At 41.6% G+C, this 26513-nt stretch overlaps 2 protein-coding genes across 2 annotated transcripts in view; one reads left to right on the top strand and one right to left on the bottom strand.

Annotated features, from left to right (window-relative positions):
• Positions 1-26513, top strand: part of FAM222B (family with sequence similarity 222 member B) — an 81869-nt gene that overhangs the window by 32517 nt on the left and 22839 nt on the right. The gene's annotated exons all lie outside the window — the stretch shown is intronic.
• Positions 19726-19944, bottom strand: LOC123930023 (small nuclear ribonucleoprotein G-like). The gene has a single exon (XM_045986240.1). It carries the CDS (start codon positions 19915-19917, stop codon positions 19726-19728), a length of 192 nt encoding a protein of 63 aa, XP_045842196.1. The 5' UTR covers positions 19918-19944.

Below are 26513 nucleotides of genomic sequence, written 5' to 3'. Positions count from 1 at the left end.
TTTGTTATTCAGTTCTACTGAAAACTGTTTATTTTGATTGGACTAAGTAAGTGTCAAAGGCACTTTTTTGGTGTTTTGTTTGTTATAAATGTCATTTGGGAAATTTGCCAGAGTACTCAAGAAATATTGAAATGCGATCAGACTAGTTGGATGTTATCTGAACTAGTTTTCAGTCTAGCTCATTGATCTTTTCCTGCTTCTGAAAGGCAATGTGCTTGTTTTCTATTTTAATATCTTTTACTGGTTATAAAAGTTAGATGCATTCAACATAAAAAGTTTAAAAACTAGAAAAGATAATCTGTTAATTCTACTTCTCAACTAATCTAAAATTACAAAATTAATGCATGTTCTTTACTTTGTGAAAGATCCAGTAAAACAAATATTTAAAAACTTCTCTCCTTTGTTCTCCCTTAGCCCTCTTATCCTCTCAGTGGAACTACTGTTGACAGATTGGTGTGTATACTTCCAGCTATTTTCTTAGACCTGCAGACACATATAATACTCATATATGCTTAAAAATAGATGTGATTATTTTATAATGCAATATGAAACTTTATATTTTAAAACATTTTATTGAGACAAAATATATAGCATAGAAAAGTGCACATAAGTGTACGGCTGTGTGAGTTTTCACAAATTGATACGTATTAACTAGTTCCCAGATAAAGAAACACAACCAGCTCTCTTGAAGCCCCTCCTATCAATTTGTCCATAAAACTGTTGAAGCACAGAGTGGATAAGTACTTAGTAGTGGCAGAGTTACAATTTGATTGTTGTGAAATGAAATGAATGAATGTGAAAATGAATGAAGAGAATTAATTATTTCAACTTTAGTGGCTATTATGAGAACTTGGATCATTGAGGTGGTTTGGATCATTCTTTTGGTATAAAGTTTACTGATCTAAATATATATTGAGGACTTTACTATGTGTGCCTTATTGTGCATAATTGGGAAGGGAGAAGATACAAAGGCAGATATTCAAGTTCAGAGTTAACGATCTAAATTAGGAAGACAAATCACATATCAGGCAACAGAATAAGTATTAAATTGTGTAGTATTGATTCAGAAAAGGAATTATTGCTGACAGCATCAAAGAAGGCTCTACAGAGGAGGTGGAATTTGAGCTGGGTCTTGAATAATGGGTAGGATTTAAATCGCATGATTTTAACAGCGTAAGTCATGGCATGAAAGTAGAAATGGATGAACATGATACACAGTGGGCAAGCAGATTAGTTTGTCTGGTATGGGGAGAGTATGCTGAGGAAAGGTAGGAAGTAAGTTTGGAAATGTGGGCTAGTGCTAGATTATGGAACATATAACAACCATAGAATGGAAACTTGGCTCAATGACATAGGTGCAAGAGAGAGCTACAGATAGCTTAGTGGATAGGAGTATTAGATTTGGAGCCAAGAAGACTCAAATTCTAATATTGACTTTCCCATTCACTAGCTATGTGACCTAGAGAAGATCCTTCCTTCAACCTCTCTGGACCTGAGTTTCTTCATCTGTAAAAATGAGGGAAATGTCTATTTCATAGGTTTATTATGACAAAATAGTAAATATAAATATATAGGGTTTTTTTTTAAGATTTTATTTATTTATTTGACATAGTGAGAGAGAGGGAATGCAGAGAGCAGGGGGAGTGGGAAAGGGAGAAGCAGGCTCCCCTCTGAGCAGGAAGCCCCGTGCCAGGTTCCATCCCAGGACCCTGGGATCATGACCTGAACCAGAAGGCAGACGCTTAACGACTGAACCACCCAGGCACCCAAATATGTAGTTCTTGACATAAGACCTTGCACCCACTAAATGTACAATAAACTTAACTGTTTCTGTAGTTCTTTTTTTATTTTTATTTTTTAAAATTTATTTACTTGAGAGGGAGAGGGAGAAGCAGGCCCTGGCTAAGCAAGGAGCCTGATGCAGGCACACGACCCAAGCCAAAGGCAGACACTTAACTGACTGAACCACCCAGGTGCTCCTGTTTCTGTAGTTCTTAAGAAGAGTAAATGGTTGGGGCACCTGGGTGGCTCAGTGGGTTGGAACCTCTGCCTTCCGCTTAGGTCATGATCCCAGGATTCTGGGATGGAGCCCTGCATTGGGCTCTCTGCTCAGCAAGGAGCCTGCTTCCCCACCTCTCTCTCTGCCTGCCTCTCCGCTTGCTTGTGATCTCTGTCTGTCAAATAAATAAATAAAATCTTTATCTTTTTTTTTTTTTTAAGATTTATTTACTTATTTATTTGACAGAGAGAGAGGGAAGCAGGCTCCCTGCTGAGCAGAGAGCCTGATGTGAGGTTTGATCCCAGGACCCTGAGATCATGACCTGAGCCAAAGGCAGAGAGGTTCCAACCCACTGAGCCACCCAGGCGCCCCAATAAATAAGATCTTTAAAAAAAAAAAACAACAACAAATGGTTGAAAGCAGTGGTATGCAGAATGAGGGAGATTAGAAAGAAGTTACAGTTACCCCACAGACATGTTAAGGGTCTCTGTTAGGGTAATGGTAATAAGAAAGAGTACATTTGAGGGACATGAAAAGAAATTGGACTTGAATTCTTTTTTAGGAGGAAATGTTTTGGGTTTCCCCAGTGGTTTTTTTGTTTGTTTGTTTTAAGATTCCATCCATTTATTTGACAGAGATCACAAGTTGGCAGAGAGACAGGCAGAGGGGGCGGGGAGAGCAGAAAGCCGGTTGCTCCGAAGCTCGGCTCTATCCCAGGACCCTGGGATCATGACCTGAGCCAAAGGCATAGGCTTTAACCCACTGAGCCACCCAGGCGCCCCTCCCCAGTGATCTTTTATTGAACTGTTGTAATTCCTCCGTGGAATATAATATATAGATACTTTGCAAGGTGAATTTGACATTTTAATTTAGTTAAGGTATTTGAAACTCCCTAAGAGTTTCTATATTTTAGAAGAGGATATTAGAAATTTTATCTGGATTATCCTCTTGTCAAGAACATTCGTGTTAATAGTGGTGAGATTGGTGTGTTTGTTTGTTTTTTTAAATAAAAGATTTTCTTTGAGAAAGAGAACAAGAGATAGCATGAAAGGGGAGACGGTCAGAGAGAGAAGCAGACACCCCATGGAGCTGGGAGCTCGATGTGGGACTCAGTCCCGGGACTCTGGGTTCATGACCTGAGCTGAAGGCCGTCGCTTAACCAACTGAGCCACTCAGGCGCCCTGTTCCTTTGTTTTTGATGTCTTGGCAAATTAATTGGTGGATGCATGATCTTGGAACCATTTAAGTTTTAGTTTCTGGGCACCTGCCTGGGTGGCTCAATCAATTAAGCCGTTAATCATCTGCCTTCGGGCTAGGGTTGTGAGTGGGGGTCCTGGGATTGAGCCCTGCGTGAGTGGAGCCCGCTTGTCCCTCTCCTCCTCCTCCTCCTCTGCTCCCCCACCCCCTGCGTATGTACTCCCTCTCTTTCTCAGACAAATAAAAATCTTTAAAAAAAGAAAAAAGGAAAAAGAGCTGTCTTTAAAGGGAGCATGCCATACAGCTCCTTTTCTTATGAGAAGACTGGGGTTCTAGATATGAAATGCCTTGAGCGCCACATAAGAAAGGGGTACTTAAATTTCAAGTATTTTGTTGTCTTTTAAAAATTATAGTACTGGGGCACCTGGGTGGCTCAGTGGGTTAAGCCTCTGCCTTCGGCTCGGGTCATGCTCTCAGGGTCCTGGGATCGAGCCCCGCATCGGGCTCTCTGCTCAGCGGGGAGCCTGCTTCCTCCTCTCTCTCTGCCTGCCTCTCTGCTTACTCGTGATCTCTGTCAAATAAATAAATCTTAAAAAAAAAAAAATTATAGTACTACTTAGGGGGAACTAAGGGGGATTGTAGAGTGTGATGTAGACACTTAACATTTGTTTCAAGAACTCTGTGGACAAGAATGACAATATAGGCAATAGCTTGCCTTCTCTGACCCTCGTTGTATTTTACTTAAATGAGCCCCATGCGCTGTTCTACCAGTACCCCCCAAGAAAATATTCTACAGTCTTTGGTATGTTCCATCCCAGGAGTGTTATGCCCCTAACTTTGGCGTTACTGATTGAAGTGTTGATGTAACCTGCCAGTTATCTAGCCACCTGACTGTTGCTAAGAGTTTTTTCCCCAATATTTGGTATATGGCTTAAACAAGACTTAGATCTTTGCTTCCTGATTATACTGAAACCGCCTAAGGGGGTGGTTAGCTTGGATTTAACTGGATGTAGATATTTTGTATCTGAACTGGGTTGGAGCCAACTGAGTGTTTTTGGGTGTCTGTGTTTTTGCAGATTATTTGATGTATTCCTTCTGCCCCCACAACTTCCAAATACATACCTTCCCATAAATGCCTCCTCCCTTCTTAATTTCTGCATCACAAGAAGCAGGAGTTTCAGACAGAATGGATTGATGTGTGCAGCTGATCTAAATGTGCAAACCTATATCTATCCAGGTCTGAAGTTGATTAGTCTGAGAAAAGAAGGGCGAGGCAGAAAGGCCCCAAGAGCTTCTTCTTACTGTCGGGTGTCATCTGGTGGCTATTGCTGTGAAAGTCTGAGGCGCTCTCGGATGTATCACCTGGATGGGGGTCACTCCGAGCACCCAGGCAGAGAGAGTGGGCAGGGGAGCTCTCGAAGGAGCACTGCATCACCTGGTCCAGCTGTGGGATGCTTGGCTCCAGGCTTTGGGATGGTAGCCAGGGGAGATGGGGGCAGCTCTAACAAAGAGGAGCCGCGCAGGGGCCGGGGCCGCGGGTAGCTGGCCTATCCCCGGCGGCTGACCTCCCAGTGGGCCTCCCCAGTTGGCTGCTTGGCGGGTCGCTCTCCTGGCTCCCTGGCTGCCATTGGCTGTGCGGACGGGAGGGGGTTTGCAGAGGGCCGGGATGGAGTTGAGGGGGCGGGGCTGGCTTCCGGCATCATAGGGGAGCAAGCGGCAGCCGGCTGGGGGAGGGGGTGTCGGCGCACCGCGGAGTGCTGTGCTCTAAGAGCCTGGCACTCGGAGCAGCCGCCTCCCCCTCCCCCTGCCAAGACCGCTCTAAGCCCCTTCTCATCCCTCCTGCCCGGGCGGGGCGAGGAGAGTTGAGCTGCCCCAGGCGGGCGGGGCGGAGCCCGGAGCCCCACCGAGCGCTGCGGAGCGAACCTCACCTCCCTTCCAGGGCTCAAGGTGTGTGTGTGTGTGTGTGTGTGTGTGTGTGTGTGTGTGTGTGCGCTTTTTCTAATGCAACCCCGACTTCAGCAGACTTAACCTTGTGAGAAAAGGGGAAATGGAAGGGGAAGTAAGAGCTCCACATCCCAACAGTTTATTTTGATTTTCTGATTCTACCCTTCATTCTTCTTTCCCTGCCATCATCTCACCCCTGCAGCAGGGTAAGGAGATTCAGGACTCTTATCTCTCTCTCTCTCTCTCTCTTTTTTTTACTCCTATTTCGATGTCGGTCTCATATGTAGTGAAATGAACAGAGAAGGAAAGAGGAGCCCTTTCTTGTGTGGCATCTGATGCAGTAAACCGCGGTGGGGGGGTGAGAAAAAGAAAGAAAAAGAAAAAAGTCTAGGAGTGGGTTTTTGGAACTGTACTACATCTATGTCCATTAAGGCTGTCTTCACCATTTTCTACTTGGGACTGCCTTAATCCGCAAAAACAATCTGAAAAGGAAGGAGGTGCTAGTGGAAGGAGGGAGCAGCCCCTGTCAAATGGTGGTTGAAGGAAATCCTGATTGTTGTTGGAGATTAACTCTGCTAAAGTCTTTTCCTGAATACCTTGTTACCGGCTTTGTTTAGTATTCAGCTCTGTTGGAGGAACCTAACTAGAGTGAGCAAACTTACCTTACTGTTATTGAAACCTAAAAGTCTTGTCTATCTTTCCATAGGTTTATTTCTCATATCCATAGGTTCTCAGAGAGGTTAGTTTGTCATGAAAAACCAGAACCAAACTTTTTAAAAAATCCAGGTGAATTTTGTTTAATTAGTTTATTTTTTAAAGTTTCCTCTTTGACCCAAACTTTATTGAATTGGGTGGCTGTATCATTATAATTTAAATTATGTTTACCTCTTTTGCGTTCTTTTGCTTCTAAAACTTAAGGATCCCTTCTTTCTGAAGGACACAGAGCTTCAGCCAAAATCAGGAACCTCTTTATAAGTTTTTAATTGAGAGGAAAGTTATCAATTGAAGATAGAGAACCCAAATTTTATGATGTTAGAAACAAAGGGTGTGTGTGTGTCTGTCTGTCTGTCTGTCTGTGGTGAGTGGCAATGTTCTTGATAAACTTGCTTAATTTCACCAAAAGGTGTTTGGACCAGATACATCTTAATGTTGATTAGCAAAGAGCTAGAACACCAGACGGGATGAATATCAATTTTTGGCAGCACTTTGGTAAATATTAATTGAAATGATTGAGTTCATTCTTACAATCCAGGTTCAGTTTCCACAGTTTGTTCTAACTGGAATTCAATTTTGAAGACAGAAATTATATGCTGGAGCTGTCTTACAGTTTTAACTGATTATTGTTTTTCCTTTGCAGTGATACAGTGGATCTCTAATAAAAGGCAGTTTTTGGTTAAAGCAAGTGTTACGAAGAAGAGGGGTAGTAAGATAGGAAACCATCTCAGTTGTGGAAACTTACTGGGGATCAGGACTCTATCAATTTTTTAAATTTCAGGTAGCCTTACTACAGAACTGTACAAAAAATTGGGCACCTGGCTGCCTCAGTTGGTAGACTATGTGACCCTTGACCTTGGGGATTCAAGCCCCACGTTGGGTATAGAGATTACTTGGGGGGAAAAAAAGAATTGTGCAAAAAAGCAGATTCACAGTAAACCTTTGTTGGATTTGAGATGTGTTGTTTATTACCCATTTATCCTTACAACTCCATAATCATGTTTAAATTGAAAGGCTAAAAGGATTGCCTAGATGTTTTCTTACCTAACTTGTTACTGAGAATAAACTATTAAAAATCACTGATAGGAGCCTTGACAGCTAGCTACTGTATAAAACAAAACACACTTTAATGTCTAAGCTATAGCAAGCTGAGAAAGTAACAATAACAAAAAATATTTAGAGGCCATTTAAAGCATGTATCACTTCAGCTTGCTTCTACTAAAAAATAAGTTGATGTCCTATTTGGTATCCTAGGTGGTTTTTTGGTCTACCCATGAGTAAGCAGTTAATACTGTTTTGTAAAGTTATATTAAACTTTGTTCACCTTATTTTTTTATACATCTGTTTTCTTGCCTGATTTGTGTAATCAGTATTTTGCATGGTACAGTGATTTCCCCAAAGAATGTTCCCCAGGAGAAAAGGCTATGTATAGATCTAATCATAGGTGTATCTACACTGATTTCCAAATATCATTTAAAGGGGGATGGAACTCCTCAAATTTGGTCCTCTGCAAGGAAACAATTATATAAAGCCATGACTTCCATAATCTCTTAGGTTGAGGGGACATGGTGCTGCTGAAGTTAAAGTAGCTGATTTAATTTTCTTTAGTAATCTGTTTTTATCCATCCTGATTATTTCTGTGAGTCACAGCTTAGAATGTGTTAAGAAAAAGGGCCCTGTGTTCTCTCTAAAGGGAGGACTCAAGCCCAATCCCCCATTCACATCAGAAGTATAAAATGGTCCCCTTGAGAAGGTGAAGGAAAAGATTGGACCCTTGGTGTTGATTCTCATAATAATCACCTTGAGTGTTGTAAGGTTTGGAATGGGGGGGAGAAGCTTGCTCAAGATGGGGAAATATTAGAGGCAAACAGAACTGGGAATGCTGCTCTGTGAGAGACTTATTTAGAGACAATGAATACATTCATATGGAGATGTGGTTGGTGATAGTTTTAAGCTATTCAGTTTTGTCAGTCAGGTGTCTGAGACAATATTTTGTGTGTGTTTAAATCCAACCCCCTCCCCCAGGGGTTGACTCTTGGAAGCTGAGTCTTTTGAGGAAGTTTGTTTTGAGTCTGAATCTGGAGGGGAGAGGACTTGGTGGAGTCTGTCATCTGCTCAGATAAAGATGTGGAATTGATTGCTGGTGAGTTACTGAACTCTTCCTAATGAATGGTTGCTAGGCAAAATGCATCTCAATCAGTTTAATCCTCAATAGTTTACAGGTCTGCTCTTGGTGAGGGCCAGAGCTGCCTTTCTAATGATACTGCCCTTTAAGAATTCTGTTGCATTTGCATATATGTTGCTCGGTGGGACACACAGACACACACACACACACACAGAACAGAATGACTTATGGATCTCACTTCATCCATCTAAGAGAATTTAGCTTTTGGTAACAGTGGGTCAGCATTGTCTTTCTCCAGGATTAAGTGGTGAGTAGGGTTGGCTCTTGAGTTGTAGGATACCATTGTATTTGATTATCCTTGGTTTTGTAACTAGTAAGGCAGTGAACTAACACATTCATTTTGGAAACAGGCCAGTGATAACACTGCCCTTGGGCCTGGATGGATGGAAAATAGGACAGAGTAAACAATTGAGGGCATAAATAATGAATCTTCCAACTGAGCCCTGGGAGAATGGAGATTATCCTCAGAGCTGTTCAAGCTGGCAATGGAAGGGGAAAAGTCCACTGAATTAATTACCCTGACTATGTTTGATACTGCAGTTATTATGGGGTTGTTAAAGCTATTCAAAACAGGGGTGCTTTTTAAAAAAAATTTAATAAAAAAAAGACTTAATTATTTGAGAGAGCGAGAGAACATGCACTAGCTATGAGGGGACATAGGGAGATGTTGAAATAAACTCCTCACTGAGCAGGGAGCCTGACATGGGGCTCCATTCCAGGACCCCAGTCATGACCCTAGCTGAAGGCAGACGCTTAACCGACTGAGCCACCCAGGCACCCCCACAGAGGTTATAACCTTTTTTTTTTTTTTTTTTAAACCATTCAGGTTGCTCATCTTTTTAGAATCCAGGCCTTTGCCCCTTCCCCCAGCTTTGATCTATATGTTAGCATTCTGTGAATATTGGACAGTCCTCTTGTTTGGCCAGATCTTAGAATTTTACTTACTGGGAGGTTTTATTAGGTATAAATACATGTGGTAATAGAAGAAAATGGAGAAAGCCTGTATCTGGTTTAAAAAAATTCTTTAACTTCTTTAGTACATATTGTATGTATCTTTACTACATATTATACTTTGAAATTAAATGTGGAGTTCTAGGGTAGCATTATGTAACGACTCAGAAAAGGATAAGACAAGAATTTCTTCAACCCAAGAGTCATTTCCAGGATTGACACAAACATTTTTACTTTTAGATTAGTTTCATTCAGTGAATGAAATAAGCAGTGTCACTGTTCTCAGCATTTCTCTGAAGTAGGAAAAATAATGCCCTGAGAATGTCTAAATAACTTAGTGATTTAGTAGTGAAACCAGATCCAGATCTGGAGCCAAGGTCTCTGAATCCTTCCCTTTGAATTTCTAATATATTTATATATTTTTTAAAGGAAGCTCTGTGCCCAAGTTGGGGCTTGAATTTACCACCCCGAGATTAGGAGTCACATGCTCACTGACTGAGCCAGCCAGGTGCCCTGAATTTTTAATACATTTAATTCTTTTCTCCAAGAACTCCTTTCAGGATCCTTATTTATTTGTTTATTTATTTATTTTTAAAGATTTTGACAGAGATCACAAGCAGGGGGGCAGAGAGAGAAGGGGAAGCAGGCTCCCCGCTGAGTAGAGAGCCTGATGCCGGGCTTGATCTCAGGGTCCTGGGATGGTGACCTGAGCTGAAGGCAGAGGCTTAACCCACTGAACCACCTAGGCATCTCTCAGGATCCTTATTTAGAGTGACTTGAAATTTTCCAGTTTGGTGATATTTGATATGATATTTGTTGCTGTTGGATCTCAGGGAGGGAGCATTGGGCATATTAGATTAAATTCAGTCATGGACTGAGTTTGTTACATTTCAGCCTAGCTGAAAAGGGCAGAGGCATCTTTACAACACATGGGCAGAACTCTAGTCAAGGATTCATTCCTGATCAGAGAATATAGTTATTGATTATTCATGCAGAAGGGCAAACAGGCAAAGTAGAGATAGGTAAAATCCAAAGATACTCCTAGCAATAGTTTAAATAACTTCCTCTGCTTTTTAACTGGGATTTACGAGCTGAACAAACTGATCAGAGATTTGTTTTCTTTCTCTGGTCATTCAAGAGACCAGTAAGTAAGATATCCACAAGCTTGAATTAAACTTAGTTTTTTGATCAACAAAGGTATATAGTATATATACAAAACAAAAGTATATATACAACAAAAGTATATAGCCCATTACTGGACCTAGAAAAGTTTAGCTCAGTTTAGTATCCTTGAGATTGTTTATTTAATTTTTTAAGACTTTGACCCTTGTTATCTAATTATACTGACATCCTATGGAGAATTGAGATTTTCCTAGTAGATCATAGTAAACTAGCTTTTGGTACTAGCATGTCTTCTTTGTTGACATCTTCTGGCACCATGGTATTGTCTAATGATTCATCATATGTGGACTAGTTGTAGATAACCAAACCAAAGAAGTGTTACCAAAGCAAACCCATCCTTTTAACACTGGACTGTGTATACTGTAATGATGAGAACTGTTGGCCAAAATGAAATCCATTTAGGAATCAGATGTCAGATTGTGATTAAAGTAGTGCTATATGTTATAAATTTCAAAGCTGAGGATTTCTTTAAGTGCTGTCTGATGGGAAAATGTTTGCTTGTTTCTGTCTCTCTCAGTGGATAATCAGCTGAATATTACAGCAGATTTAAAAGGCAAGGTTTCCATGACCAATTGCTAATTCTTTGCACTCAGCAAAGTGGTTTTGAAGATCAGTTGCTGATCTGAGTGAAAAATCAGATTTTATCCCACTTGGAAAATTGAAGGGATTTTGACACTATCCCTGTTGCTTCAGAGGAGAAGCATAAATGTTGTTAGTCATAACTTAAGTTTCTTCTTTTGTTCCAAAAGCTAAAGTATTTTTTTCCATTGGCAGCTCACTTACGGCTTACTGTGTAAAGGATAGAACTTAGTCTATTTTTAAAGGACTATCAAGTCTATGAGAGGTTAAAGACCGCTCATCCCAGGTCACAGTATATCAGTGGAAAAGACACATTTCCTGAGTTCCTGAATGGACTGTCTGTATTACCCAGCTATTCAGCTGGAAGTGGGTATACCATTGTGAAGACATTAATTTTGTAGCTGTGAAGGTACTGGTTTGGCTTTTGCTTATCTTATTCTCCCAGAACCTTTTTCATTCAGCAGAAAGTGGGACCAGTGCATTAATGAAGAATCCATATCTTGGTTTTAACCTGTCCTGCTAGGTATTACTGTGCATTCACTAAGGTGCTTTACAAAAGATTTTGGTACTTAGGTTTCATTCAATCCCTGTGAAGTTATGGTGCAGTTGGAGTGTGATAGTGTGATAGGACATTTCTGCAGAGAGACAAAATGAACCCCCCCCTTTTTTTAAGATTTATTTATTGGACAGAGAGAGATCACAAGTAGGCAGAGAGGCAGGCGGGGTGGGGGGGAAGCAGGCTCCCGGCTGAGCAGAGAGCCCAATGCGGGGCTCGATCTCAGGACCCTGAGATCATGACCTGAGCTGAAGGCAGAGGCTTAACCCACTGAGGCACCCAGGCGCCCCCGAACCTTTCCTTTTAAGAAAAGCCCTTCGCGGGGCGCCTGGGTGGCTCAGTGGGTTAAGCCGCTGCCTTCGGCTCAGGTCATGATCTCAGGGTCCTGGGATCGAGTCCCACGTCAGGCTCTCTGCTCTGAAGGGAGCCTGCTTCCCTCTCACTCTCTCTGCCTGCCTCTCTGCCTACTTGTGATCTCTCTCTGTCAAATAAATAAATAAAATCTAAAAAAAAAAAAAAAAGAAGAAAAGAAAAAAAAAAAAAAAGCCCTTCGCCTATTTCCATAGTCCATGGCAAAATTAAGTTGGAACAAGTTGCTTTTTCAGCAGGCCATATTTTAATTTTTGCCTCTTCTCCAAGCTAACCAAATGTCCCAACTAAAATGTATCATTCTTATCATTCATAGTATGTTTTAGGGAGGTTGTTCCAAGTGCGCTTGGAAGTGAGAAGCTGATGCCACTTAAGTCTGCACACCAATTCTGTAACTCTTTGAAATTGTTTCCACCAACTGCCTGCATCCCCCAGTCTGTCCACATCTGCTCATCTCTCAGTTTCCCACAACTAGTTAAGAAAGTACCCTTGCTCAACCAGGGAAATGCTAGTCTTTATCAAAGTCAGAGTTGTGTGTGCTCATGTGCGAAGGAGCAGACTTCCATTAGTTTGTTGCATTATTGCGTGAAGAGTATTTCTATGTTACAGAAATAAGATTCCACTCTTCTAAACAAGTTGATAAGTTGCTTTTTATTAGAAGTGCAAGTCTAAGAGTTAAGCTTGAAAGGAGAGAGGGGACAACTGTATTGATTATAGTTTAATTGCTTTAAAAAAATATGTTACATCGGGACACTTGGGTGGCTCAGCTGGGTTAGCATCTGCCTTTGGCTCAGGTCATGATCCCGGGGTCCTGGGATCGAGTCCCACATCTGGCTCCCTGCTTGGTAAGGAGCCTGCTTCTCCCTCTCCCTCTTTCCCGCTTGTGCGCATGCACACACTCCCTCGTTCTCTCTGACAAATAAATTAAATAATTAAATTAAATAATATCTTTTAAAAAATCTGTTATGCAATTAAAAGCTGTATTGCTGTCTTATACTGAAACTAGCAGATAAGCCATGGAGAACTACAGTTTCTCAGTGAGGACCCCTCTAGCCATGCTATTTAAAATCACTGTCCCATCCAGTATGCTCATCTCCTAACACTGCTTTGTCTTTCTTTCCCTAGCATTTATCATCTTCTAAGAGTCTATGGAACTTAATATGCTCATTAAATTTATCTGACCCTCCCACTGTACCCTGTGTAAAAATGGAAGCACAAGTTTTTGTTTGTTTTGTTCTTTGCCAAACCCCTCACTCCTGGAGCAATGTCTTGTTACATAGTAGGTGCTCAGTAAATACTGGTATGAATTAATTGGAGAAGTACTCTTTAAAAGATACCTGGGGATTAGAATTTGGAGTATATGGGAAGAGATTTTTGTCTTATTGGAGTTAATACTAAATTAGGGATCACATTTCTTGATTAGCTTAAGGGAAAGAATACGTGGGAAAAAAAAAAACCTCAAGGAATTGGGGTTAATTAGCCCAGATTAGGGAAATGACAGATATTTTATATTATGCAAATATGAAGGCGCATTATATAAAGATAGCTCTTACTCACCTTGAAGAGGACAAAGGAATAGTCTGAAGCTCCTGAACAATGAATATAAGACATGCAGAAGAATTTCCTGATTTTGAAATAAATACTGGAACAGGTGACCAAAGAAGGATGGTTTCTCAGAATTGATTTCTCAACTGTGGCACCATGTTGGAGGCAGTGGTGAGAATGGAAAGAGAGAGCCCAGGGGTCAGAAGACCTGGTTGTAGTCGACGCACTTAAGAGCTTTTCCTTCCTTCTTCCTTCCTTTCAAGATTCTATTTATTTATTTGACAGAGATCACAAGTAGGCAGAGGGAGAGGGGAAAGCAGGCCCACCCCAGCCCCAGCAGAGAGCCCGAGAGCCCAACTCAGGGCTCAGTCCCAGGATCAAGGTCATGACCTGAGCCAAAGGCAGACTCCCAGCCCAGTGAGCCACCCAGGCTCCCCAAGAGCTTTTCCTAGTTTCTTTATCTCTGAAAATGGGACTAATGATCCTTGCACAAACTATTTCATAGGGCATTTGAGAAAATCAAGTGAGAACATTCATGTGAAAGCACTTAAAATTATGAACTTTTCTATAAAGGAAGCAGTCATTAATGACCATATAAAATCACCTTTGTTAGTGATTTAGAGTCATGGACTCTGGAAGTTGGTTTAATGATCGATCATCTAGTTCAGATTCTTACCTCCTGAAAATAAATTTTCCATCTTTTTTTTCATGACCCTGAGATCAAGACCTGAGCTGAAATCAAGGGGGTCAGATGCTTAACTGACTGAACCACCCAGGAGCCCCTCTTTTCTGTCATTCTTAAGGACTAGTCATGACTTTTGCTTCAGCATTTCTAGTACTGTGCCACTATTGAATTAAATAAACTCGTTTATGTTCATCTAAAATTGCCTTTCTTCAGACTTTACTAACCTGTTTTTGAACTCAGAAATAAATCTACTCCCTCCTTTGTGTGATGGCCCTCTTATGGCACCCTTGTTTAAGATCATCTCTTGCCTTGAAATCACTATAGCTACTTAACTGATTTCTGCCATCTCCTGTTTGTCTTTCACATTTTTGGCAGATTGATTTAAAATAGACATCTGGGGGCACCTGGGTGGCTCAGTGGATTAAGCCGCTGCCTTCAGCTCAGGTCATGATCTCAGGGTCCTGGGATCGCGCATCGGGCTCTCTGCTCCGCAGGGAGCCTGCTTCCTCCTCTCCCTCTGCCTACCTCTCTGCCTACTTGTGATCTCTCTCTCTGTCAAAAAAATAAATAAATAAAATAAAATAAAATAGACATCTGATCATGTTAGTCTCCTTGAAACCTGTCCCTGTCTCCCCATGGCTTCAGGATAAAGTCTGACATTAGCTAATAAGAGTTAAAATTACCATTGTTGAGCATAGACACTGCACTAAGCACTTTATGAATATAATCTTATTTAATCATCACAGTTATTCTGTAAGATGTTGGGACTATTATACTGATTTAATGTTAAGAATATTGAGCCATGGGGGCGCCTGGGTGGTTCAGTCAGTTAAGTGACTACCTTCAGCCCAGGTCATGACCTCAGGGTCTGGCTTTGAGCACCACATTGGGCTCCTTGCTCAGCGTGGAGCCTGCTTCTCCCTCTTCCTCTGCTTGCCACTCCCCCTGCTTGTGCTCACACACTCTCTCTCTCCCCCTGCCCCCGTCAAATAAATAAATAAAATTTTAAAGAAAAAGAATATTGAGCTGTGACTCCAACCCAGCTTTATTCTTTTTTTTCTTTTTTAAAGATATTATTATTATTATTATTATTATTTTTTTTTTGAGAGAGAGAGACAGTATGATAGGTAGAGGGATGAGAGAGAAAGAGAGAGAATCTCAAGCAGACTCCATACTGCATGTGGAGCCCAACACAGGGCTCAGTCCCAGGATGCTGAGATCATGACCTGAGCCAAAACCAAGAGTCTGGATGCTTCACTGTGCCAACCCACCTTTATTCTTTTTTTTTTTTTTAAAGTTTTATTTATTTATTTGACAGACAGAGATTTCAAGTAGGCAGAGAGGCAGGCAGAGAGAGAGAGGAGGAAGCAGGCTCCCTGCTGAGCAGAGAGCCCGATGCGGGGCTCGATCCCAGAACCCTGGGATCATGACCTGAGCTGAAGGCAGAGGCTTTAACCCACTGAGCCACCCAGGCGCCCCGTCAACCCACCTTTATTCTTAATCTGGTGTTCTGTCCCTCTAGTATGAAATATAAGGCTCTTCATAACTTGGCACATCAGGCTCATATCCAGGTTTGGCATATACATCTAACACCCATCTCTTTATACCATACCATTTGTGGTTTCCCAAAGATGCATTTAGTTATGTTAGTTTTCTTAAGATTTTTTTTTTTTTTTTTTTTTAATGTGACATAGAAAGATCACAAGTAGGCAGAGAGGCAGGCCGGCAGAGAGAGAGAGAGAAGCAGGCGCCCTGCCAAGCCGAGAGCCCGATGTCGCATGTCTTTCATTATGTTAGTTTTCTCTGCCTAGAGTAGCTTACCCTTCTCAATCCAGCAAATTCTTGCTTGGCTTTCAATGACCCATGTTGTTGTTCTCCCTTCTTTCTCACTGTTCCTTGGAAGTATTTGTTTCATTATTTTGATTTTCAAACAGTTTCATCCACATTGTTTTTTTAAAGATTTTATTTATTTATTTGTTAGAGAGAGTGAGAGAGCACAAGTAGGGAGGGGGAGCCGTAGAGGCAGAAGGAGCAGCAGACTACCTGCTGAGCAGGGAGCCTGATGTGGGCCTCAGTTCCAGGTCTCTGGGATCATGAAAGCAGAGGCTTTAACCCACTGAGCCACCCAGGCGCCCCTACATTGTGATACTTTCACCACAGTAATCACGTTTCTCACCAGGGATTTTGTCTGCCATATTTGTATTCCTAATTCATAGTATTACCACAGTGCCTAGTGCATCACAGTTGCTCAGGGACTGAATGAATGAAGGATGTTCCTACTAAGTGTTCTCTTTTTCCATTTACTATTCATATTACAGTTTCTAGATCCCTCTCTGTTTATTGCATCTTGGCTGAGCTATTCCTAGGCTTTCCTCTGTTTCCATCAGAAATGGAATGACGCAGAAAGTGAACTCCAACCTTCCAAAATAACTTTTAATGAAAAATGTACCAAATGAACAGGTTGTCCAGCTGCTGCTTTGCAAAAGGTTCTGATTGCATTAATTTCTAGTCACCTCCTTGCTAGAATAGAGCCCAAATAAAATAAGAAAAATAAGCAGAGTAGGGGCACCTAGCTGTTCGGTCCATAGAGCATGTGACTGTTGATCTCCGGGTTGTGAGTTAGAGCCCTACATTGGGTATAGATACTACTTAAAAATAAAAAACTTTAAAAGAAGAGAAAAAAATTAGCAGAGGTGAGCACTTCGTGCCTGCTTTTCTCTTTTACTTTCTGTCACCTCAGCGGGGTCATCCCACTTTATAAGTCACTGTTGATTAAAAAAAAAAAAGACCACAATTTTCCCCTTTCTATAAAACAGAATGGTTGGGGCACCTGAGTGGCTCAGTCGGATAAGCCTCTGCCTTCAGCTCAGGTCATGATCTCAGGGTCCTGGAATCGAGCCCTGCATCAGGCTCTGCTTGGCGGGGAGCCTGCTTCCCCCCTCTCTCTGCCTATATATCGATACCTGTGATCTTAAAAAAACAAACAAACAAAAAACCCAGAATGGTTTCCTAAGACTCCACAATATCCTTAGGGGAGTCTTAGTCCCTTGGGCTGTGACACAATTGAAAAACAGAGAGTCTGGTACTAAATTTCAGGGGAAACGTTGCAGCTCTTATCCAGAATTGAAGGCAAATGAGTTAAGCAGCAGGAATCTATCAGCTCCAAAGTCTATTCAGAAGTGATTTAGTCTTTGCTGTTGGGACAGATCAACAGTGCCATTTGCCTGTCTAAAATATGAGATTACACAGGATTCCCTTAGAAGAGAAAAATTATTAGCATAATAGTAGCTCCTGGCCTTACAACATCTCTTCTTAGTATTACATGTTAGTGTCACAGGGCACATCTAATGCATAGTACTAGGGTCTAGTAGATCAGGCCATAGTGCCTTACTTAGGGTGGTTAGGGGAAATGTAACAGTTCTCAGCAACTTTCAGCCTAAATGGACTTGGTTATTGTTAAAATTCATCTTTATCAAAGGAAGCTGTGGTTAATGATTTTTCTCCTGGCTCAACATGCTGGGCATTAGCTGGAATTGCTGAGTGATTTGCAGTGGGCAAACCATGAGACCAATTTCTTGTTTGTCCACAAATTATCATTAGCAGTTTCATTTGCAGATTGAAGAAGCAGGAGGAGTGGGCTGTGTGCCAGTTGCAGCTTCCCTCCGATTAGGGTGTTAGTTCAATTATGTCCAATTAACTTTTATTGCAGATAGTGGTGATAATTACTTGCAAGTCAGTTTTTTGGCTGCAGTTATCCAAAGGCTGAAGTATGAACTTGATGGATTTTAATAACCAGAATGACACATTTTACTCCCTCCCTCCACTGTAGCTATTTCTTTTTCCAGACCTTTTTTAGATGGGAGATCAAAGCATTGTAAAAATTCATCTCACAATTAAAGTGTATTGTCCTTCTTTTGAAGAGCTGTATAGGATCATATTTTAGAAGAATCTATTAAAAGCAGCCTTAATGGCTTCTTATATTCTGAAATCATACCCTTGAGTTCATTGCTGCTTAGAGAATAGACAGAGATGGAACTGAATGTCATTCACAACTCTATGTTCTTATTGTTCAGATTGTATTAATTTGGCAAAGTGAAGTCTAGTCTTCTGGTTGCATATGAAATTCTTTGACGTGCAAAAGCAGACTTTGCTTAGGGCACTTTTATAGATTTAAAAAAAAAAGATTTATTTATTTATTTAAAGATTTTATATATTTATTTGACAGACAGAGATCACAGGTAAGCAGAGAGGCAGGCGGAGAGAAGAGAGGGGGAGAAGCAGGCTCCCTGCTGAGCAGAGAGCCTGATGTGGGGCTCTATCTCAGGACCCTGGGATCATGACCCAAGCTGAAGGCAGAGGCTTCAACCCACTGAGCCACCCAGGTGCCCCTAAAGATTGATTTATTAGAGAGAGAGTTGTGCACAAGTGGGGGGAGGGGCAGAGAGAGAATCTCCAGCAGACCCTATGCTGAGTGTGGAGCCTGACATGGGTCAGTCCCACGACCTCCTTAAGATCGTGGCCTGAGCCGAAATTAAGATCACCTGCTTAACTGAGCCACCTAGGTGCCCCAAATAAGGGCACTAATTTATTTATTTATTATTTATTTGAGAGAAAAAAAAAAAAACATGAAGAGGGGGAGGAGCAGAGGACTAAGCAGATTCCTCACTGAGTGGGGAGCCCGACATGGGGCTCAGTCCCAGGACTGTGAGATCATGACCCGAGCCGAAGGCAGAGGCCCAATCAACTAGGCCGCTCAGGTGCCCCCAGGCACAACTGTTTTGAGCCACTTTTTGTTTTTTTTAAAGATTTTATTTATTTATTTGACAGAGAGAGATCACAGGTAGGCAGAGAGAGAGAGAGAGAGAAGCAGGCTCTCTGCAATGTGGGGCTCTATCCCAGGACTCTGGGATCATGACCTGAGCCGAAGGCAGAGGCTTTAACCCACTGAGCCACCCAGGCGCCCCTTGAGCCACTTTTAAAATCAGCACACTAAGGATACATTTTGTTACCATACAGGAATTTTGGTATGTTATTTTAATAGAAGTTTTTGACTATTATAAAAGTTTATTTAACAAAATAGTCCAATATGAAAATGTGCATGACCTGAGTTTTTTTTTTTTTTTTTTTAAAGATTTTATTTATTTATTTGACAGACAGAGATCACAAGTAGGGAGAGAGGCAGGCAGAGAGAGAGAGAGAGGAGGAAGCAGGCTCCCTGCCAAGCAGAGAGCCCGATGCGGGACTCGATCCCAGAACCCTGAGATCATGACCTGAGCTGAAGGCAGCAGCTTAAACCACTGAGCCACCCAGGCACACTGAGTTTTGTACTGTAGTAAAACAGGTGCTAAGGAGAGGGCACATGTGGAAGCAGTTGATTTCTTCTGGTGAACACACCTGTAGTTTTTTGTTTTGTTTTTATTAAGACTTTTTTTTTTTTAAAGATTTTATTTATTTATTTGACAGAGATCACAAGTAGGCAGAGAGGCAGGCAGAGAGAGAGAGGAAAGCAGGCTCCTCGCTGAGCAGAGAGCCCGATGCAGGGCTCGATCCCAGGACCCTGGGATCATGACCTGAGCCAGAGGCAGAGACTTTAACCCACTGAGCCACCCAGGCACCCAGTGTTTTTTGAAGATTTTACATATTTACTTGATGGAGCACAAGCGTGGGGAGTGGCAGGCAGAGGGGGAGGGAGAAGCAGGCTCCCTGCTGTGCAAGGAGCCCAATGCAGGACTAGATCCCAGGACCCTGGGATCATGACTCAAGTCAAGGCAGCCACTCAACCGACTGAGCCACCCAGGCGCCCTGATCACACCCGTTGTTTATGCTCTTTCTAAGGCTTCTAACACGATGGTGTTATTTCCTTCTATTACCACCATTCTGATATTCTGTTGCTCACTAGTTGCTATCTCCATACATTCATCTGTCACAAGATTCATAAAGGAATTGAACCCTTGCAATATTCCTTGGACATGTCTGCCACCATTTAACTTCAGTGATAATTTCTTGTCCATAATTTTTTTCTGTTTGGGAGGGTGAGCTTTGCTCTTGATGTCTACTCAGTGAGCTCAAAAGATGCCTCCTTAAAAAAATTTTTTTTTAGTTTTAGCTGTTTCTAATAGAAAGTTACATAATACCTTTGGAAACATCCTTGCCAGGTGCAGAGAGAGAGAGAGGCAGAAGGAATAGTTTGTTTTTCTCTGAAGATGACAAAGTCTCTTTGCTAATTTTTTTAGACTTTTCCTTCATTATTGTTTGATGGTAACCCTGAAAAGTAAGTGGTCTTATGAGCAAAGTCTTATCTCCTTAACATGCAGAAAACTAAAGTTAACTCCAAACTGGGACTCTTCCTAGATATTCAGGTGATTTGCTGTTTCTTTCATCTTGGATGTCCTTACTCACCCTAATGTCCTTTGTTGCTGGGATTTCTTCCCAGGGGCTCACTAGTCTCCTTAGATACATCATGGATGTGGCTGCATAAAAATTTTGTTGAGAGTAAGTGGCCAGGGAGAATGGCAATGCATTTTAAGAGCTTCCTTTTCTTAGTGTTTGTGTGAAGTAAAGGAAGAAAGTTCATGGCTGCTTGGAGAGGGGCCGTAATACAGTTATTTCTCCCCCAAAGCTTCCCAGATCACACTAAAAAGAAGAGGAAAGGGTGAGTGATAAACATCATCCTTACACAACTTCCAAGCTCTTCATTGATTGTTACTGAAAACCTTTCTGCTGTAGAATAATCGAGACTCTCTGCCTGCCAGCTGCTGTTGGTGTGAAAGTGGAGAAGCTAGTTATAGTGGGTACTTTTCAGGAAGTCTGGAGATAAAGTTTATAATGTCATTTGAAACTTTTTGTGTAGTGGGAGGGAAGAGTGTCAAAACTCTTTTCCACTCTGGAAGATACAATAAGGATTTCCTTTAGAGTAAAGGGGTTTTCATGGCACTTTTGATGAGGTTCAGGATGTGTGCTTAGAAGGAAAGGCCTTGCAAAACACATGAACTTGATTGAAATGCTAGTGAATGTCAGGCCTGAGAAAGGAGGGTTATTAATAGGGCCATTTCAGGATAGACATTTCTTTTGGAACCTTTCCAGAAGTTGAATTCTCCATCTTTAAGTAAGAGAGTTGCGTTGAATGCCACCCAGTGGAAGCATTGTCAGAACAGAGTGGAGGTTGGGAGAGAATTTGAAGTACAGGCACTGGAGAAAATGTTATTCAGGTAAGTGTTGAAAAGAAATTGGAAGTTGATGAGGCAGAAAGTTACGGGAAACCTATTCCAGATGGCAAGAACCCCAAATGTCAGTACTCACCAATGTAGAGGTAAGTTACCTGCATTAAGATAAAACAATATGGTTACCAACAGACCATTCTCTCCAACTCTTCTTCGTAATCTCCAGCCCCCATGCCCTTTGCAGACTTCAACGCTGCTGCCTCTTTTATTTTTTTATTTTTGTTAATTTTGGGAAGTGAAAGTAGAGTTTACTGAAGATGTAGAGAGATACAGATTGAGTGTCTAGGAGACTCGGAAAGGAAAAAAGGAGCATAAGTCTCCTTTTTTTGTGTATTTTTTCTTTTGTTTTTCAAATAAAATGTCCAGGGGCATCTGAGTGGCTCAGTTGATTAAGTGGCTGCCTTCGGCTCAGGTTATGGTCCCAGGGTCCTGGGATTGAGCCCCCACATCAGGCTCCTTGCTCAGCGGGGAGCCTGCTTCTCCCTCTCCCCTTGGACTTCACTGCTTGTGTTCTCTCTCTCTCTCTCAAGTAAGTAAAATCTTTAAAAATAAAATAAAGGGGCGCCTGCGTGGCTCAGTGGGTTAAGCCTCTGCATTCGGCTCAGATCATGATCCTAGGGTCCTGGAATTGAGTCCCGCATCGGGCTCTCTGCTCAGCAGCGAACCTGGTTCCCCCTCTCTGTCTGCCTGCCTCTCTGCCTACTTGTGATATTTCTCTCAGTGTCAAATAAATAAATAAATTTAAATAAATAAATGAAGTAAATAAAATAAAATGCCTGGAAACAAGCTCAAAATTACAGAAAAGTTGCAAGTACAGTACAAAGAATATTTTTCTTCCTTAAGTCGTTTGACCTGATTGCTTCTTCATCTCAGAATATTTTAGTGCTTATCTTCTACAAACAAGGACGCTCACCAGCATTACCACAAATTAACCATCAAAATCAGGAAGCTAACATTGATATATTGCTGTCATATAATTCTTAGACCCCTCTCAGATGTTTAGTTGTACCAGTAATGTCTTTCATTGCAGTAAGGATCCAGTTCAGAATCACACATTACACTTATTTATTTATTTAAAGTGGGTTTATTTGTTGTTGTTTATTTATTTAAGTAAACTCTACCCCCAGCATGGGACTTGAATTCAGAAAGCACGGAGTTCTGGAGTTCTAGAGTCATGTGCTCTACCGGTTTAGCCAGCCAGGGGCCCCACACATTGCATTTGTTACATGTTCTTGGTCTCCTTCAATCTGGAACAGTTCTTCAGGCCTTTGACTTTCATGACCTCAATGCTACTGAGAGTTATTTTGTATAAAGTCCCTCAGTTTAGATTTGTCTGGTGGTTCCTCTTGTTTAATTGAGGTTATATGTCTTCAGCAGGAGTATTGCAATATTGATGTTATGTTCTTCATTGCATAATTTTAAGAAGTGCAGGATATTTCTGGTAATGTTCAATGACTTGATTAAGGTGGTGCCTGCTAGGTATTTCTAGTGTAAAGTTACTCTTTTTCCCTTTTTAATTAGTAAGCATTTTAGAAGGAGATACTTTTTTTTTTTTTTTTTTTTTTTTTAAGTAGGCTCCATGCCCAATGTGGGGCTTGAACTCATGACCTTGAGATCAAGAATCCTGTGCTCTACCAGCTGAGTCAGCCAGATGCCCCCTGGAGGGAGATACTTTGAGACTATGCAAATATCTTGTTCCTCTCCATCTTTTCAGTTTATATATTTACATTAGTATGGACTCATGATTTTCTATTAAAATTTTTTTTTTCTAATTTGAGTATAGTTGACACAATGTTACAGTAGTTTCAGATATATAACAATAGTGATCACCTTTTTTAAAACGATTTTAAAAAAATTATTTGAGAGAGAGACATAGCAAGAGAGAGCACAAGCAGGGGAGGTGGAGGGGAAGAAGCAGGCTCCCCACTGAGCTCTGGGATCTTGAATCGGGGCTGGATCCCAGGATCCTGGGATCATGACCTGAGCTGAAGGCAAATGCTTAATCGACTAAGCCACCCAGATGCCCTGTGATTCAACTTCTTTTTTTTTTTTTTTAAGATTTTTTATTTACTTTTTTGACAGACAGAGATCACAAGTAGGTAGAGAAGCAGGAAGAGAGAGAGGAGGAAGCAGGCTCCCCGCGGAGCAGAGAGCCTGATGCGGGAGCTCGATCCCAGGACCCTGAGACCATGACCTGAGCCGAAGGCAGAGGCTTAACCCACTGAGCCACCCAGGTGCCCCCTCAACTTCTTTATAATTATGGATTTTCTATTTTATTCAATAGCCTAATCTGTTATCATCATTTGCTTGTTGTGTTTTTTTTTTTAAGATTTTATTTATTTGATGGACAGAGATCACAAGTAGGCAGAGAGAGGAGGAAGCAGGCTCCCTGCTGAGCAGAGAGCCCGATGCGAGGCTCGATCCCAGGACCCTGGGACATGACCTGAGCTGAAAGCAGAGGCTTCAACCCACTGAGCCACCCAGGTGCCCCTGTTGTTGTTTTTTAAGGACTTTATTTATTTATTTGAGAGAACATGAACAGGGGGAGGAGCAGAGGGAGAGAGACAAGCTGACTCCACACTGAGTGCGGAGCCTAATGTGGGACTTGATCCTACAACCTTGAGATCATGACCTGAACCAAAATGAAGGGTCCGTTTCTTACCTGACTGAGACACCCAGCGCTCCTGTTTTTTTGATGTTCAGATTATCCCTGAATATGTCAGTATATCAGAAAAAAAATTATATACCTATATATTTAGTTGTAAAGATACTACCCAAACTAACATCTTAATGAATAGTGGTAGAAAACAAAAGGTTTTAATTCTTCTGTTACTAGGACATACCTCCTCCATTCATGAAGCTTATTGTTCTTTCTAGTTCCTACTGTGCAAACTTCTCTTTTAGGGGTTTCCGTCACCATTTGAGTATTCCATAGCTTCTCTGTTCTTTGACATGTCACCATTAGTCTTTAAACACTTCCTTCCTTTCCTGCACAATAAGATGTTCCAGACTCATTTCTCTGCCTCAGCTATTTCTCCATAGAGCCTTTGTTCCTGTTAGTAGACGACTTTGGAAATCAGGTATCCAGAAATCAAGATCTCTTTGGACCTTAGTGGGGCTCATTGCTCTTGGATGGTGGAGTCGTCATTGCTTCCCTCCGGGGATGCTCTCATACCAGTTGGTTTCTGGCTCCCCATAACAAGCCCCCTACCACTTTGTGGCGGCCATCCTCACTCTGCTTGGGTACCTTTTATTTCCAGTCTAGTTGAAGTGATTTAACAGGGAACTGGGTAAAGGCTGGTACGGATGCTTAGTTGGTGAGGGAGGCCCTGGAGAGAGTAGTTTACAGAGGAGAAATTGGGACAGGGAATGGGCATGCTGAGTGAAGGAGGCAGTGTACCGGGAATAGAAGAGTTATGAACTTTTGTTGTTGGCTGCTGACCAGAAGATGTTAATTTGGGTAGTGTTAGTCATTTCTTTGAGGCGTCTTTGAGGTAAAGGAAAGCACATCATTTGGACATCTGTAGGATAAAACATGTATTTATATATATTTTTTCTGACTCATTTGGTGCTAAGGTAATCTTGAGTTAAATTCTTTGTTTGGGTGGGGTTTAATATGTGGTATAAGACACAGGGTTGACCAGTTAAAACTAGTCATACACTGATTAAAGAAAAAAAAAAAAAAACAGTGCTGTGGGGCGAATGGGTAGTTCAGTCGGTTAATCATCTGCCTTTAGCTCAGATCTGTATCCCTGGGTCCCAGGATGAGTCCCACATTGGGCTCCCTGCTCAGTGAGGAGCCTGTTTCTCCCTCTGCCTGCCACTCCCCCTGCTTGGGCTCGCTCGCTCTCTCTCTCTCTCTCTCTCTCTGACAAATAAATTTAAAAATTTTAAAAAACAACAACAACAGTGCAGAATGATTATGGATTTTTTTCAGGGCTATAGAAAGGAGCAAAAGAATTCTGATCAGTGAATGAGTTGTGTACTTTGAATCTTTGAGAAGTTTAAAGGACTACTTTTTTAGTTTTTGTTTTGTTTACAAAGCAATTCCTGAAATGAGGATGCTTCCTGAAGCTCGGTTCAGAATTTTATTTCAGTGGAAATAAAATTACTATAAAAGTACTCTTTTAGGGGCACCTGGGTGGCTCAGTGGGTTAAGCCACTGCCTTCGGCTCAGGTCACGATCTCAGGGTTCCGGGATCGAGTCCTGCATGGGGCTCTCTGCTCAGCAGGAGCCTGCTTCCTACTCTCTCTCTGCCTGCGTCTCTGCCTACTTGTGATCTCTCTCTGTCAAATAAATAAAATCCTTAAAAAAAAAAAAAAAAGGTACTCTTCTAGTAGGGACTGTCTGTTCTCTCTTCTTTCTATAGATTGAACCGGTATTCCAAATTTCATTAGCTAGTTGCAGCGATTTGTAGGATGTAGAGGGAGGGGGTGCTCCTCTTCTTCAGTGGGCTTTCAGTTCCTCGGTGGTTTTGAGGCTGGAGGCCTGTTGCACTTCCAGAGACCCTTTAGCTTTAGAAACCTGGTAATTCCTCAGGTATGTGGGGTATGAGCCATAAAACTTCAGGTTATAGTGAATCTCAGTGAAATGGCAAAGTCAGATCTTGGAATGTTGCTAAGGCTACAGAAGCCCTCACCCCAAATTGTTACACATCAGGATTCCTCATGGTTCTCTGCTTCCACTGGTAGAGGAAAAAGGAGGGGCTCAATGAACAGAATATATTAAAATAGCAATTATGCCTTGTCCTCTTACCTTAAAATCTGCCTACTGCCAAACTAACCCTGGATGGCAGCAGACTAGAGGATAGAGTGAGGGCAGTGTGTTAACTAAAAGTAAAGCTTCATTCCCCATCTGCACTGAATTTATTAGCCTTTCTGAAATTTCACTAGATATATAAGGCACATAAACTCAAGGCATTGTGTTCAGAGAACAAGCTCTGAGAAAATAATAGACCAAATGAATACAGAGTGGATATAGTAAATGTGAGGCATGGAAAAGTATGAGCCCACCCTCCCTCCGCCCTGTGCCCAAATTTAAAACTCCTGAGAGAGTAGAGGGATGTTTTCTGTCAGAGACCTGGGTAAGCTCTATGATGCTCAGCTTCCAAAAGCTGTCATAGTACAAGTGTCCAAATGGCAACTAACTTAGAAAAGGTATGAATTGAGAATAGGTTCAGAGTTAGAATTCAGGGAAGAGCCTGAGGAGATATGGGGTAGAGTTTTCTGTCCCAGGATTGTTTGAGGATGAGGAACGGTGTTCAGTCATTACTTAACATTCTTAGATGTAGTTTCCTCAGTGTAAATTGATACAACTTTTCCCTGAAAAAAAAGTTTGACAACTCGAACATCAAGCTTGCTTTTGCTTTATGTAGACACTTTCCCAG

The sequence above is a fragment of the Meles meles genome, chromosome 18 (assembly GCF_922984935.1).
Source record: "Meles meles chromosome 18, mMelMel3.1 paternal haplotype, whole genome shotgun sequence".
Lineage (NCBI taxonomy): Eukaryota > Metazoa > Chordata > Mammalia > Carnivora > Mustelidae > Meles > Meles meles.
The sequence above is the reverse complement of the archived record's forward strand: the minus strand, read 5'-3'. Positions and strand labels throughout refer to the sequence as shown.

Excerpts from the sequence above, each read along its gene's own strand:
- LOC123930023 (XM_045986240.1), bottom strand. The coding sequence starts at position 19,917 with ATGGACAAGAAATTATCACTGAAGTTAAATGGTGGCAGACATGTCCAA.